The 16,038-nt window shown below is 42.5% G+C and overlaps 1 protein-coding gene across 1 annotated transcript in view; it reads left to right on the forward strand.

Annotated features, from left to right (window-relative positions):
* Positions 1 to 10,820, forward strand: part of myo1g (myosin IG) — a 52,780-nt gene extending 41,960 nt beyond the window's left edge. Inside the window, exon 22 of the mRNA XM_030062893.1 lies at positions 9,572 to 10,820. Coding sequence (XP_029918753.1) covers positions 9,572 to 9,734 — 163 coding nt within the window. The 3' untranslated portion in view covers positions 9,735 to 10,820. The remainder of the gene's footprint in view (positions 1 to 9,571) is intronic.
* The last annotated feature ends 5,218 nt before the right edge of the window (positions 10,821 to 16,038 follow it).

Genomic DNA, 16,038 nt, shown 5'->3' on the forward strand with positions numbered 1-16,038 from the left:
GCAGGCGGTTACTGTAGGACTAATCGGCCCGCTCTATTCTAAACTCAGCTCGCTTTTTAGGTCGTGAAAGGCGTCAGCCCTGCCTGAAATAGCCTCCTCTGTTTCTGTTGCTCTTCCTCTGCTCTTTTTTCATCCCCTCACTCCCTCAGTGGCTGTCCTCAATGTGCTCGTTTCTCAGACAGTTCTGGCCCGGCCTGCCGGAGCAACAGGAGAGGCAGCCTGTGTCCCGCACACTTTCCACGGTCAGCTTGTCCCCCTTTTTGCTGACTGCGTCCCTCGTTTTGTCTGACAGCCTCTCCACTGCACCAAGTCTGTGCCAAACCTGTGCTGGGCCAGCGAACAGGTTGGCGTAGGATTGGCACCTGCTGCTTTCGATTGTAATTTTGATGACATTGGACCCTGTCCAGAACACAAACCTCCAACTGCAGTAGTAGCTCTTAACCAACAGTAGGTGGGCGTAAATGGTGACATTTCCTTCCAAGTCCAGGTGCACGCCGTACAATACCACAGCTGATTTAGGCAGTGCAAACTCGATGTTTCTGCTCACAGTGAGAAATGATCAGCACATCGTGTCCCGGTTTCTTGATGCCGTCTCAGACATCCTGATCATTTTCCAACATGCTTGAAATTTTTGTTGTTGTTCTTGTAGCGTTAGAGGGTGGATTTGTCACACTGATGAATTTCATTGAGGCTCTATATGCTATCCCTCTGTTTAGCACAGCCAAATGCAAATACATACATCGTAATTTTGATTTAATTTTGATGTACACTTCACAAACCCTAGGAGTCGCCTTTTTCTTTCCGTCTTCACGTGCACAAACAAAAACTGCAGTCACTTAGTGCATCATTGCTTTTGACTTTATTGATCGCTAAGGCACAAGCTTCTTCATTAATGACCCATTTGGCTTTCCGTCTTGCGGGGTCTAGTTCCGTGAGTCCAGACCGTCGAGGGCTCGCTCCTCTTGTTGTCGAGTCGTATAATGTGTAAACTCGCGCTGCAGGATGGGATTTGGCAGCTTGGGAAGTGTGATATGTCCTTCAACATTTGATTGTGTAATGTGTTTCCGACCCAAATCCCATCCTCTTGTTACCGACTAAGCACTCGGCATCATTTCAATAGAGTTCTGCCATTGTAGACCAAGCAGTCAATACTTTATTACACATTTAAACAATTCATAAATAGACCCAAATACATGCATGGTTACATCTGTCTTTATTGTCCTTTAAAATATGTTTGAGAGCATTGGCTGTTGGGAATAAAAGGGAAGGGAGATTTAAATCTTGAGGAGAATCACATTGTTGAATGCTTGACATGCAGCTCCAGATGTACAAGGTAATGTTTTATTTTTGTCGTGTACAGCAGCAGATATAGGCAGCTACTGAACTTTCACATTCAAACCAAATGTAGTCTAATCATTTCCTGGACATCCATAAATATTTTTTTTATCATTAGTTTAAAATGATGAAATGAAATATTCAGTCAACTTAGTTTTTAAAGCACTTCTGTATGGCACACATTGGCATTGCGATTATTCTGCACTCTTTTGCTTACCGTTCAGTGATACCCCCTCCCACACACACACACACACACACACACACACACACACAGGTAGACACCATTTTCTGTTGTTTATTTATGTGTTGTCTCTGAACTTTCTCTGACTTTCCGTTTAGTGCTCTGTTTATTTCCACCAGCTGGAGATGTAAAAAAAAAAAAAAAAAAAAAAAAAAACAACACAGTGGTAACAGACTGTTGACCTTGTGCTCCATCGGTACAGTTTTACTGTACACAAGCCATAATGAGGTGTGAGGAAAAATATAATGAGAAATGTATCTTGACAGCATGGGACTAAAACTGCACACTGTTGCTGTGAATAGGCATATACGTCTTTCGGTCTTTGTGTCTGTATGGATGTCGATAAATCAGTATAGTCAAGTCAAATTTGCTCTCTGATGCTGGCTTATGATAATAACATAAGATTTTAAAATCCTCTCTTGCAAGTTGAACTCAGTTTGTAAACTATTAGCATGATCTCTTACAGTATATCCATGAGCAAATGAAGTTAATACACAATTTAAAATGGGTAGGGTGACATATTTCTATTAAATATTTCTTAAGTAAGTTAATTTCAGACACTGTGCGTATGTATTTGAGCTGTCTATATGTATGCAAATATGTGTTGAGGTTCATAAAGTGGAATTAATGTCCTCGGTGTAATAGATTTGACAATACTATTACAAGTTCTAGACGAAAAATGTTGCAAAAGAGAACATTTCATGGAAGAAATTCAAAAGGGAGACGAGGGGGATTTGACAGAGCCATGGGACGGGTGTGAACGATGGATTGTGCTGTGAAAGTGTCTTCTGAAAGTTTCCAGAGAGGTGTAGAGAGAATGAGAGAGCGAGAGAGAGCGAGGCGAGAGGAGAGGTAGTCAAAGAGAGTGAGTGCTCTGTCATCTCTTTCCAACGTGAACGTTCCCACAAGTTTACATCAAAGAGCTCGGGCCTGGAGGAGCAGATTTAATAAAGTCATTCTTACTATGCAGCCCGCCCAGTCCTTTTAATTCTTGGGGACTTTCAGTTGGAGCCTCTTGAGCGCATTCCCAGAGCCAGCGACCGGCCTCAGAAGTGTCTCAGCATCAAAAGACGTCTTTGTGGATTCTAACGTGACTGATCTACTGATTCACTTAGTCGACTTCAGATTGAAACAAATAGATTCCTCAGCAGCGTTTTCAACCACCTCCTCTCGCTGTAGTCCACGGCTGCTCCGCACAAGGCTCCGTGTTTCATCACCATCAACCAGACAGTAGTAAAATATTGTCTATTGCATATTTTTATCTTTTTAGAAGGAATATGTTTTGGGCTGGTGCATGTGGTATCTACTCTTGTCACCCAGCAGATATGTGGTCCAATATAATCGGCTCTATAGCAGCCATCTAGAGCCGATTACGTGTATGTGTAAGGTGTAAAACGTGTGGATTCTCTCCAGAATTGATCAACTCCAAGGATAAATGATCAAAGCCAGCATTATTACTCTGTATACTGTTTATTATTCAAGACGTTTTCTTCTGTAAGACCACCAAATACAGAATGTTAGTTTTGATACTATAATTGCTGCAGTGGATATGGAAGTCCATAATTGCTCTGTTGTTTTGGCATGAGTCAGTTTTTCCCAGAATGTACCCTGAGGAGACTCAAGATGCAGAGCGCAGCTGGTTGAGAGGGGCCCGTTGTTTCTGATGACGACGATGATAATTATAATGGATGACGCCGGTGATGATCAACATGCTGAGGCCAGTGGTAACGCTGCGGGAGGCAGCGGACAGCCTGATCACGGCCCCCCCCCCGCTCCACACTGTCCAGCCTCACACCCGAGGGCTCAGACAGCCTCGGCCGCACACTGTCAGGCCGCAGATGCTGCTGTTGCCTCAGCAATAGTTGCCAGGCAGCTGACGAAGTGCCAGTTAAGATTGCAGGGGAAATTGCGGGCTTGAGTTGATGAGGGGGGTTTGAGTTGGGTGGACAGGAGTACAGAGGACTATGTGGAGATGATGGACAGAAAGATCCAGGTAAATATAAGTTAGGTTTTACATTTAGTCTGAACTTAAGTCAGAACCCAATCCAAAATATGATAATTTGTCAGTAATTTCACGTCATTACATGCAGAGGATGTCCTGTATTGTTGTGCCTATGCAGCTCGCAACTTAGCGGGTGACCCTTTTACATCTCTGCTGATGGAAGTCGATAATTAGAACAGTTGCAGAGTTCAGAGCATGGGGCTGACACGCCAGGTTAACATGTTCACACTGAGCTCAAGTCCCAGCTTTGCACAGCATTGCATGTGAGTCAGCTGGTGAAATTGCATTTGCTATGTAAGAAACACGTAACCTGTAATAAAGCTATGAAAAGAGTCAAGGTCTGGTTTCCTTTAATCCAGCTGACCATCGTACAGCTTTCTTGCCATGAGACAAATTCATTCCTCTCCAATTATTGTCCATCATGTTCATCCTCAACTCCTCCTACTACATCTTTTCTCTCGTCTGTCCCTCTGTCTCCTGTTGGGACTGAGGTCTGTGCCGAGATCACTGACCTCTCTGTGATTTTGCACCGCTCTGTCAGTCTTTGGCACCTCTGCTGTTTGATCCCCTCCTGAGACCCAATTATACCTGAATCGGGAGAGGCTGATGGAGACGGAGGATGGAGGAGAGGGAGAGGGGATGTCAGGAAGAGGCAGGGGAGAGAGTGAAGAGGGAGGTGCTGAGGTTTGGCTCAGGAATTGTTATGAGGGGATATCGGAGGACAGGGCGATGAACTGAATTGATGCGTTGTCTTTCTTTCTTTGACCTTTTGCACAGTCTAAAACTTTGAGTCTGGCTGTGAAATACCCCTGACACTTTTTTTTTTTTTTTTTTAAACTGCCTCTCAGTCTCTTTAATGCACTGTCTGATGCTGAGAAGGTGCTACTGTATGACTAATACTGTTTTAGGTGCAAAGCTGCTTCCTTTGCCATTTGTCTATTCATAGCCACGTCTTCAGAAACTGAAAGTGTTGTTTGAAGGGTGTGTGTGTGTGCGTGTGTGGTGTGTGTGTGTGAGAGAGCAAGTTTCTGCATAATGTGTGATATATGTGTGTGCATACTTGTCTATACTGTATATAAACTATGTCTCCTTGCATGTGTGTGTGCCTCAGCACATGTTGGTGGAGAGTCAGTGAAGCCAGTCATGTTTTTTTTTAGACAGTGGCTTTCTGGTCCTGCTGGTCTGGGATGTGTGGGATTATTTGGAACAGGCGGCATCACACTCATGCCTGTTAACTAATCTGACAGACCTCTGCTGGAAAACGTTTGCATCTGAGAATTATACATTTACTTACAAATGCTTGATTTCTCCATCGTGCTGTCAGAAGCTGTTTCCGATACACCGATAACACTTTTTTTTGAAAAAATATGCTAATACTGAGCACAAAACTTTGAATATTTACAGCGCAGCTTGGACCAGTAGGCTGGTTTCATTGTGCAAAATAATGGAATGAAAATCCTTCTTTTCCCTTTTTCTGTTGGAGAAATACAGGATTCTGTGTGTCAGAAATGCAGAAAATAAAAACAGTTGCTTCTCTTTCTGTCATGTTTCTCATGGCTTTTGGTATCGGGTATTAGTCGAGGGTAAAAGCTTCAATAGCAATGCTGCATTTCAGCCCCTAAGCTGCTGCCACATGAAAACCTCAACGGCATCTTTCCTGAACTTTCATGTTGTAAAGTTGCAAAATTGCTGAGGGTCAGCTCAAGTGAGGACATTTTTAGATTCGACTGATAAAATCGTGAAATAAGCACATAATCTATCAATGAGCTGGTGTGATGACGAGGGACCATCAAATTATCTGCTTTATCAGCTGAGTCCGAACTTCAGTCGACTCTTGGCAGTTTTGGATACTGCACCTTTAAATTCATCTGAAGGATTTCATGCTTCTATTCTGATTAATGGAGTTTTCCGAGCTCTTGGAGTAAGGAAAACACTTTCAGGACCTGTAAAGTCAAAAGTGCATGTTAGTGACGTTAAGATCCAGCGACGGCGATGACAGCCGGGCTGGTGCACTGATGTCTGATTTTGTCTGAACTCCATCAACAAGTGATTCTTCGTTTGTTCGTCGGAAACTGGGACGCAGCGTTTGGCTGTGTGCTTTAATGGGACAGGGAGGGCTCATTTTCACAAACACGTCGTCATCCCCGCAGACTGTTTTCTGTCTCTCTGTCTTTGAACAATAGGAGTGATAATACGTTAACTTATCATTAAGGATGCGTCGGCTCGTTATGTAACAACTTGGCGTAAAAAGCGCGCCTTGATCCCCGCCATTGTTTTGTTTAGCTGTCAGCCAGACGACGTGATAACGAGGTGAGCGCCGAGGGAAAGCCTGCGATTTTTGGACGGCTGATGATATCCTGAAATAGAAAGGAGAAACACACAAACACACACACATATAAACACACACATTCTCATTTTATCGAGGGAAAATTCCAAGCACAGTCCTACAAGCGGGAGAGAAAGACGTACGCAAACAAAGTAATGGTGTCAGCGCAAACATCTTTTATCTGCAATGGCACATTATTCCCCAGGAGCGATTCTGCACAGGCCTGCTGGTGATTTGATTTCCACACAATGGGACCAACAGCGCCGGCCTCTCGAGCTCAGCCGCTTCGGTAACACGGTGTGGCATCGGGACTCGCTGGCAATGCCTTACCACACACACACACACACACACACACACTCACAGCTGCACACAAAATGGTCCATAATTCTCTATAATGGAGACACCAGAGGCATATGTTCACATTGGATTAGCAGCATCCGGCAACACCGAGGAGATGACAGGGAAAAATGGCGAGAGAAGACGGAGGAGAAGTGTTTTATAGGTTGAGATGGGAAGATGGAGAAGGAGGTGATGGAGACAGGAGGGAGATGGGGGTCCATATGCTCCTCCAGGAGCTGCTGTTGCTGTTGCGCCCCAGTTCTGTCTGCGTCATCGTCTCCACGGTGATGAATTATTCGACTGCGGCATGAGGACTGGTTGGCAGACAGCAGGCCGTGGGCCATGTTTATTTACCGAGTCCCTCTACGCACAAAACACTCTCACACACACACACACAGGCCCCAAAATTAACACCATTTACCTGCCAAATGTGGGTATAGTTTCAGTTTGGCGATTAAATAAATTGCAGTCACCAGCCAGATGGCCAGTGAATAATTTGGAAATACAGTGTAGGGCGTGGTTTACATTGCTGTTTTTTTATGTGTACCTTCACTGTCCACCGTACCTACTTTGACGCCAGCCAATCAAATCAAAGCTACTTACAAGTATTTGGCATTTTCTACACCGTGTCTGTCTATGTTTTTGCCGTAAGCAACATCTGCGTTATAGGTTATTAGAGATGTGGCGACACATTTCGAGTGTTAAACCGCCAAAAAGAAATAAGAAGGCGGAGAGAAAAGTCACGCAGTTTGGCTGATTTGGCTTTTTTCTTGTAGATACAGATTTAGAAAATGCACATGCTGTTTGGGTTTGCACAGTGTTTGACTTGACTCGTTTGAGCAAATATTGTGTTGGTCCAAATTTTCAGGCCCAATCAAAACTTCATAGTTCATAATTGTGGAAATGGGGGTTTACTGAGACAGCCTTGGCCACCACAGCCTTTGGCTCTGCACGTACGCAGGAGAAAACACAGCACATCGCTGCACACAGACCATCGCAGCTCATATTATCATCTGTCCTGAGGCATCGCCGGAGGCTTCAGTCTGATCATGCTCTGCCGGTGTTGAGTTTCACCGGGACTTCGGTTGTTACTGTGTCGAGATCAGGATCGTATGCGAATCAAAACCCTGAGAGGGTCAGTGGGTTTCGGGGACGCGTTTGTCCCCAGCGCAGCAGGGGAAGACAGCTGGCTGAGGGGGGCATTAGGGGGGCTGGAGGTGGATGAGTGTGACTTTGGAAAATGGAGACCAAGGCTACACCTGTTACCGTGGCTTATGATGAACAACAACACAGCTTCGTGAGTGAGGGGTGACGGAGAAGTCCTGGCTTACTCTCTTTCCTGTGTTCAAATTGTTTAACACTCGACAAGCCAAGCCGCCGATTTGGCAGCATCAAGTAACTGCTGTCCTGAATTTTAGGCCTGAAGTATCTCCGCTTTCAAAATGTCACTCCTTGACTTCTCTTCGACCCACTTTCTGTACAAACCAGCCTCGGAAATAGGCTTTATGAATATTTCCCCCTTCCAACTGAGCTTGAGCCTTCTTTTACACCACAGCAAACTTATTTGTGTTTCTATTGTCTGGATGTGAGCTGGATCCATTTACATTCAAAGGCACTGCAGTAGCTGTTTGGCTGCGTTTCCAATTATTGTTCTGCATCTGCCTTCCAAAGCCTCCCTCTCGAGTTCAAATAAAGTGCAGCGACTTATAGAAAAACAATATGCAAATAAAAAACACAAAAATAAATATGTGCACGAGCGTGAATATCAACCATGAGCTCATGGTCCCCCAGGTCTGAGTGGATGACGTTGTGAGACAGAGAGCTCTTTGTGTGTGCGCTGCAGTCACCGAGCCATGTGCCGGTCCGGCGTGTGCTCGGCAGAGGAGAGGGAGCGCAGCGGGGTCGCCGGGGCCGGGCTGAGGCTGCAGGATCCCTGAGGGCTGAGCATGAGCGCGGCCTTCACACAGGATCATCTTCAGCTGACTGTGCAGCAGCCAGTCAGCCAGTCAGCCAGTCAGCCAGCCAGTCAGGCAGTCAGGCAGGAAGGCAGAGCCATTTCCTCGTCCCAGCTGTCAGCAAAGGGATTGGGTGTGTGGCACCACAGCGCCTACACCCAGGATGTGACTGATGGCGGTCACTCAAACCAGTCATATGGCAGCGTGAGGTGTTAGGTGATGAATAACAAACTGGATATTTCCGTGTCGACTTGACTTGGCCCGATCGTTCTGCGTGCTCTTTAAGTGGGAACAAACATCCACACGAGGATGAAAAGATGAGAAGAATCTGCCATGGTGACATTTCGCCGACTCTTTCAAACCAGGCTCTGTTAAAATGTCGATATACTCATTTGTGATTGTACATAGCACAGTCACACTGCTGGCTTCAGTGGTGAGAACCTTAAATACCTAGTATGCTTCATAAGAAGTCGAATTTTAGTGCTTTCAGGTTGTCAGACATGGTAATTCAGCTTCTGTCTGGGTTCTTTGTGCAAAGTCTCACAGGCTGAGGTTAAAAGGTTTAGAGCTGCAGTAAGCGATTTCTGACCTCCTGAATTTGTAAATAAACTCTTCCTGCACATCCTACGACCTACTTTCTGCTTCCAGGTTCACTGCTGTGGATCTAGTAGCAGTGAAGTAGTCACTGAAAACCCAGTCTACAAAATATTAACACTATTTAACCCTATAAAGCCATTTGTATCATATATGATACACATTTTCAATTCTGTTTTTCGTTTTCAGTTTAATCAATACCAAATACTGTTGTATACCTTTGAACACTTCCCCTGTTCACCCTGGACCATACCATTGGCACTTCAAGTACATATCATATATCATACACCAGAAAGGTTGTGTAATAACCTATTTTTTGAAATTTTTTTTATATATATATATTTTGTTATAGGACTAAATAAAGGTTTCAGTTTCAAAAAATTGGAATTTTCTGCCAATTCTTCTAGGGTTAAAAACAATGAACCTGGGCGCCCCAGTAGCTCACCTGGTAAGAGGCTGGGTACCACTTGTTAAGGCTGAGTCCTGCATGTCATCCCCTCTCTCTCCCCTGAACCTTTAGTGTCTCTGTTGTGACTGTCAAACAAAAGCTAAATCCCTGAATCACTGAATAGGGAAATAAATAGGAATCTAAAACAGAAATATTAGCTGTCAGGTTTAATGTCAAAGCCTAAAAAAATGAGTAAAGGTGATTTTACCAACAGAAAAATGGAATTACACTATAAACCATGCTATAAGGTTAGAAATAGGGGGTTTGGCAGTGAATGTAGTTAGTGAAGATCCCTCTCAGTGTAGTAATGTTTGTCTTTATTTGCTTTCAGTATAAGGAAGACGTCCTTTCCAGTGAAGGTGTGCCGTTCAGCCGTCCAGCTACACATGCGGGGTAAACCCAAGACTGTCACCGTGGAAACCAAGGCGGGCCAAACCATCGCAGATTTCAAGAAGAGCAAGGACGGCTTTACGCTGCTGCTGCCCGCCAACTGAGGCCATCCACCCGAGCAGCAGCAGCCTTACCTCACGACCTCGGACGAGACCGCCGTGGCTCTGCGTTGGCGGCTAGCCCGTCGCCGCAGCTTCCAGGAGCTTCTCCGAGGAATTAAGGAGTTTAAAAAGGTGTTTCCCTGAGACCTCTGCACCTCCGGTCGAGCTTTTCTGAAAACGGTGCCTCTCAAAACATGGCGTATGAATGCGATCACAGCGAGGTTCAGGTACGCAGCGAATAAATCCGGGCAGGGATGCACGGCTGTCTTCCACGATTGTCTTTCTCAGCTGGCGGGAAGCCGTTGTCATTCCTGCTTTGCCTTAAAAGACTTACTTGTAAGGATTGTTTGAAACTTTTAAAGAAATTGAGGTTTTAAAGTATTATCCCAGAGCAGAATTACTGGCATTGTGCGCTTTCTTTAATCCTGAGCTGCGGGAATAAAATATTTTCATGGACAATAAGCAAAGCGCCGAATAGTTTTGGAGGCAAATTTGAGAGGAATTACCAGGTTATTATGTGCAGAGGCTCACGGCTTAAGATTTTAGCTTCAAAAAGAGACTCTGTTGCAGTATGCATAATATTGTCTTTGCTTTTACATATAATTTTTTGCTGTTAAACATGAAGACTTTTTTTTAAAATATTTTTCAAAAAGAATGAGTGATAGAATGAATGAGTGAAGCTACTGTGTGTGATGAGGAAATACTGTAAAGCACAGAAGAAGACAGCACATCTCACATATATATTTTTGTACATCCAGCCGAATTATTTCACTGTCTTTGCAAAACGAGTTCCTATTTTTAATGCACTGCCTCACGTTGCTGGCTGCAAAAGGAAGGCTGTGAAAATTACTGCACGTCAGAAGTAATAAAGAGGAGAAAGAAAAACAAAAAAGTAGAATGAAATAAATTATTCACAGTGTACTCACATTCTCTGTGTGGTTGGGAATTTCTTCCTAATGCGTTTCCACATGAATATACAGTAATCTCAACTGTAGCTGCAGACGCTAATAAAGTCTACATCACACACTGATAACAGTCTTCTCCAATGTATTTGGTGTTGCTCTGAAGGAAGATAGGAGAAGATGAAAGAGGCCGGCGCTTTCTGGGTCATAAATTACTTTAATTGTCGTGTAGACACGTATTCCTGCTCCGTTAGCTCTTTGCCTTGGAAACGCACGGTGCACATAATGTATGTTGTGTTGATTCATTCCTGTAGATGAACACAAAGCTGCCCGAGGCAAGATTTTTGTATTAAAATACACCTGACTTATTACCTGAAATCACAAAGTGTGGCTGCAATCAGTCAATCAATTAATCTGTTTTTGTTTTGTTTTGTTTATTTTGTTTTAATGGCATATTTCATACATTAATTTCCAATTTCCCCTCAGGGATCAAGAAAGTATTTCTGATTCTGAAAATGCAATGTGCCTCTCATGGCAGATGAAAAATATATATATATGAAAAAATATTGCACTGTAAGTTGGCCTCATTTGCCTGAAGTAAATTTTAGTGTCAGGTGTATCAGGAGTAGATACTTGTCCTCCCAAAGACTTGATGATGAGTCACAACTTCAGAGCAAAACATTAAACAGAAATAGTAGCAACGCTCCATCCAGCGTCACATCTGCACCCTCCTTCATCCTGTTTGCTGTGGAGTGATCACAGGCAGAGCTGGCAGACAGGAGTGTGTGCAGCTCACCAGCACCATGTTACACGACTTCTGGGTGTCGACACACACGTTTCTGGGTCGCGTCTAGATGGTAACGCTACATTTGTGAAACAAGTGGGGTGTTTTTATGCGTTGTTTCTTCATTGTGTGTGTGGTTTGTCAGTGTGTGTAAACTAAACCTTACCCTAACACTAACCTTAACCAATAAGCCAAAATGACCACCCACAATGAGAAAAACTCTGTCACTTACTGAGGTTTTTTTCTCCAAGCAAGGTAAAAGAATCTCTTTTTTTTTTTTTTTTAAATTCACCACACTTGTGCACTAATGTTAGCCAAAACCAGTTTGTGCCTAACCTTAACCAATAAGCCACACTGTAAAAAAATCATTATGATAAAAAAAATGTCAAATAGCAACAGTAAAAGACCATAAAATCCAAATAGTATATCATCGAAGTAGATACATTAAATTACCCTAAAGCAATAAACAGTACATTTCTTTAATTACTGTCATAATGTGTAGAAAACACACATTCTTACTGTGAAAATATAACACGTTGGGTAAAATTAGTGGGTAAATACTATAATTTCAAATAATACACTAAATTCTTTACAGATTTTGCTCATGTGTACATGTAAATTTGCAGTATAAAACCTTTCGCCATTCAGTGAAAACATACCTAAACCATAAATATATACTGTAATATACTGTAAACAAGTTTATATCACAGCTGTTGGTTTTAAAGAGAGTTACTGTAAACAGGGTTACAGTATATCTGCTGTTATCATGGTAATTTACCGTGGAGGAGCCATACTTCTTGATTGTGAAATTTACGGTTATCAAAACAGCGTACTGTAATGGCGTTTACATTGTCACTGCATTGTGTCACTGTAAAACACTGGCAGCTGTGGTTGCCAGTGTTTTACTGTAAATGTCTCAGAACTTTTCAGTCCAAAATGACCACCCAAAATGTGAAAAATCCCCTCACCTATAAACTTAGAGAGACAGGGATATTATGAAGTGGCTCCCAGTAAACCTGACATTTATCGCTACCACAGACAGAATCAAGTGGACATGTGCAGGAGTGTGCGGCACTTTTGCAAATCTAGACTTACCATCCAGACACGACCAAGTCTTTGCTGCCATTTGGAAACAGGCAAAGATTCTCAGCAGAGGTTCACTCAATGAACAGAAAGGACTATTTTGAAGCCTAGAGTTAGTTTTTCCTTCTAAAGCATCTATTTTAAAACAGAGCGTTTTATATTTATTCATGTTTCATGTTTAATCTGCTCAGTATGTCAAAAGTAGCCTAATAGCCTTGGCAGAATTCAGGCTCCAGTTTTACTTTAATACCAGCAGCAATGATTTTGCAGCAGCAGATCGCACATTTTCCAAATGGGAGACATTTCAATTTGGAATGAAACTCCTCATATGTCAGACAGTTTAGTGAGGGAGCTTAATTCTCTCTTCCTCTGCCAGTTCATCCCGTCTCTGTGCGCAGTGACCTGATGTGCGACTCAGTGACGGCCTGGCCTCGCTGTGACATGAACCCCGCTGAGACTGCCCCGCTCTCACTGCCATATGATGTTTGTGTGTGTGTGTGTGTGTCCATTCTGAGAAAACACAGGATGAATTGTGTCGAATGCAGTCACACCACATCACAGCAGTCATCAGTGTTAATAGTGTTAAAAATCAACTTCTCCTTTAACCATTTTAAACCAATTTCTTTTTCAACACTCAGAGCCACATCAGCTCCATGAGCGGGAAAAGTACTCCAAGTAATTCTCTCTGCAAAAATAAACCTTATTGATTTTATTCACACAGCGGCCACTTTCAACACACTGAGTGGGAAATATACACAGTAGCAAAACTAGAGCGACTACAACACATAGGGGAAGACTTCAAACATCAAATTAGCAAATAAATTTGGGCATCACAAATAACTGACTGAACTAAACAGGGAAGTTAGATTGCTACCTTATTATTTAATATCTACTAGCTACCACGCTGAACTCAGGTAGCAATAATGAGTCAAATAACTTGTTTCCCGCTCGATTCTTTGTGGTGTTTTTCATTGGGAAAGCTGTGAAATGATATAAGTTTGCGTCACTATGAATCACAAAACCCTTAATATGTCCTTAGTTTTTAGTCTTCACTTGAAAACGCACCACACGCCCTGGTAAGTGCATAATTTTAAGTTTAAGGCTTTTAATTTCACATAAGTGAGGACTTACTTTACAAATTTAAGGCATATTTCAGGGGAATGTCAATCTTAGTTTAATTTAAGGGACATTCAGTGCTTAATATCCCTAAATATAGCATATCAGGACTTAAGAGTTTTTGGTAACACTTTACAATAAGAGTACAATAATTAACGTCAGTTAACGCTAGTTAATGCCGTAATGGTTAATTAACTCTTAGTTAATGATTATTATGGCATTTCCTAATGTTAATAATATCTACAATAGTTACAATAGCTACAATAGTTAACTGTTACTTAACTGTTACTTAATGTTTATTACCTGTTACTTAATGTTTATTATGGCATTAACTAACATTAATTGTTGTACTCTTATTGTAAAGTGTTACCGAGTTTTTATTTTTAAGTTAATTTAATTATGCTGCAACTGTTACCTTCCATTTAAGGGTAAATTCGGGCTTTTATGTTCTAAATGTTTTTTCAAGGATAGCTCAGGAATAATTCTACAAAATGTAACAAACTAAGGTAAAAACCAAGGAGCAATTAATAACTTCATTTACTATTTCAGGAGCTGAGCGAGTGACCCTTTTAAAATCACATAAATTAAACTTTCTTGGTGGATTCAAAATGTCTTACTCCATGCACAAAAGCCATTTCTTATTTATTTATTTACTGGATCCAGTTAAGAATATTTTAAGATTAAAATGATTAGAATGATTAAAATGAAGTGATCCTGTTTCCCCCTGCATCTTGTGCATCTTCGCTGAGCTACACCTGCTCTTCCAGGCCGAGTTTCTGTCGAGAGGAGCGTGACTGCCGTGTGAATTAGGTCGTTTAACACTGGAAACTTTGCTGTGTACACCTGTCTGTGCAAACACGAGGGCCCGTCTGTGTTTACTGTGCTGTGGGTTTTTTGTCTGTTTGCCTTATCTATGTTTCTGTTTCCACGTCTTTTCAGTTCATTTTACTTGTGTGTGTGTGTTGTATCTACTGCTATGGATTTTACCTCTCTCGTCTCTTTTCACTTGATAAGCTACTTTTTCCAGCAACACCAAGAAGAGGACACAGCGGCAGGACAGTGCTCAACATTACCCACAATGCCCCAGGCCTTTGGGTTCTATTAACTAGGTGACCTAAGTCAGCAGCCGTGCAGAAACACATTCATTTTCCTGCAGTTTTGGCTTGCTTAGTTATTTTGAGATCTCATTAGTCAAGAGTAAAGTGCAAGTAAACATGCAGCAGAAATAACTATCCTACACACTCCCCTCCCTCGCCTCTCTTGTCCTATTTTGACAGTATATTCTGTTTACTGGCAAACAAACTTAATTGTGACTCTTGTTTCAACTCTGACTCGGCCAGAGAGCTCACACCTCTCTGGTGCCAGGGAGCCAGCCGCTCGAACTCGTCCGAGGCTTCACTTTCACTGACAGACAAGAGAAAATCCAAATGCTGATATCACTGGAGCTGCACAGGGAACTCTTACTCATGCAAATGGCAAAGCCGGGTTTATTTAAACACCACAAATGTCGTCTCATCCTCTCAGCCCCAGACCGGTTTCTCTTACAGGGGAAGCTCTGCGTTCCTGAGCCAAATGAAGCCATCCAGAGTCCTCGAGATTTCTCTGTGCTAATCTGGAGTCTCTCTCCTGCTGGGACCATCAGCTGCTTGTTGATAAACTGGAGCTTGCTGCTTTCCTCCGGTGGACTCCTGTTCCCAGTGACAGCTCCGCCAATCAGATGAATCATTCATTTATACTGCGCATTATAAGTCATATTTAATCAGAAAAGCAGATGCTCATTCTATAACTGAATTGTTTTCATTGGATCTCTTAATCACTGGTGTACAAGTCATGCTGTCTAAATTAGGTTAGAAAGCAATCTATAGAAACATAAATTCAAGCCTATCCACTCCACCATTGATTGGTGATGATTGTGGCTTTCTGTCTGGCACAAATAGAAATTTTCACAGCAGATTAATAATAGGCGAGTATAATTCTTCCAATCAAACAAGGACATTTGGATCCAGCAAAGCAGACTCTTTTTCAGACTCACAATAACTCAAAATTGCATTCATTATATTGTTTTTCTCCCTTACAAACTATGAAAAGTTCAGATTTGTGACAGCTTTTCCAACCACAGCAGAGCAACAATTATTTTTCCAATTGTTTCCTCGTCACATTCACATATATTGCTGGCAGACTTGTTCACACCCCTTCTCTGCGTGACAGGCCTGAGTTGTTACTCAGAATGAAAAGCAGACTCGCTGTTCCATTTGCTGAATGACAAGGAAACACAATCACAGTATTAGATTTTACCGCCACCCGCGTGTGGCAGCAACTCCGGCGTTACAATTTTGACACATGTAAGTCAATCCTAGTTGGTTCTCATCCGATGTTGATGAAGTTCTTGGTTTCTTTCTGCAGTGCGGCACAAATAGGATTC

Source organism: Myripristis murdjan, chromosome 11 (genome assembly GCF_902150065.1).
Source record: "Myripristis murdjan chromosome 11, fMyrMur1.1, whole genome shotgun sequence".
NCBI lineage: Eukaryota > Metazoa > Chordata > Actinopteri > Holocentriformes > Holocentridae > Myripristis > Myripristis murdjan.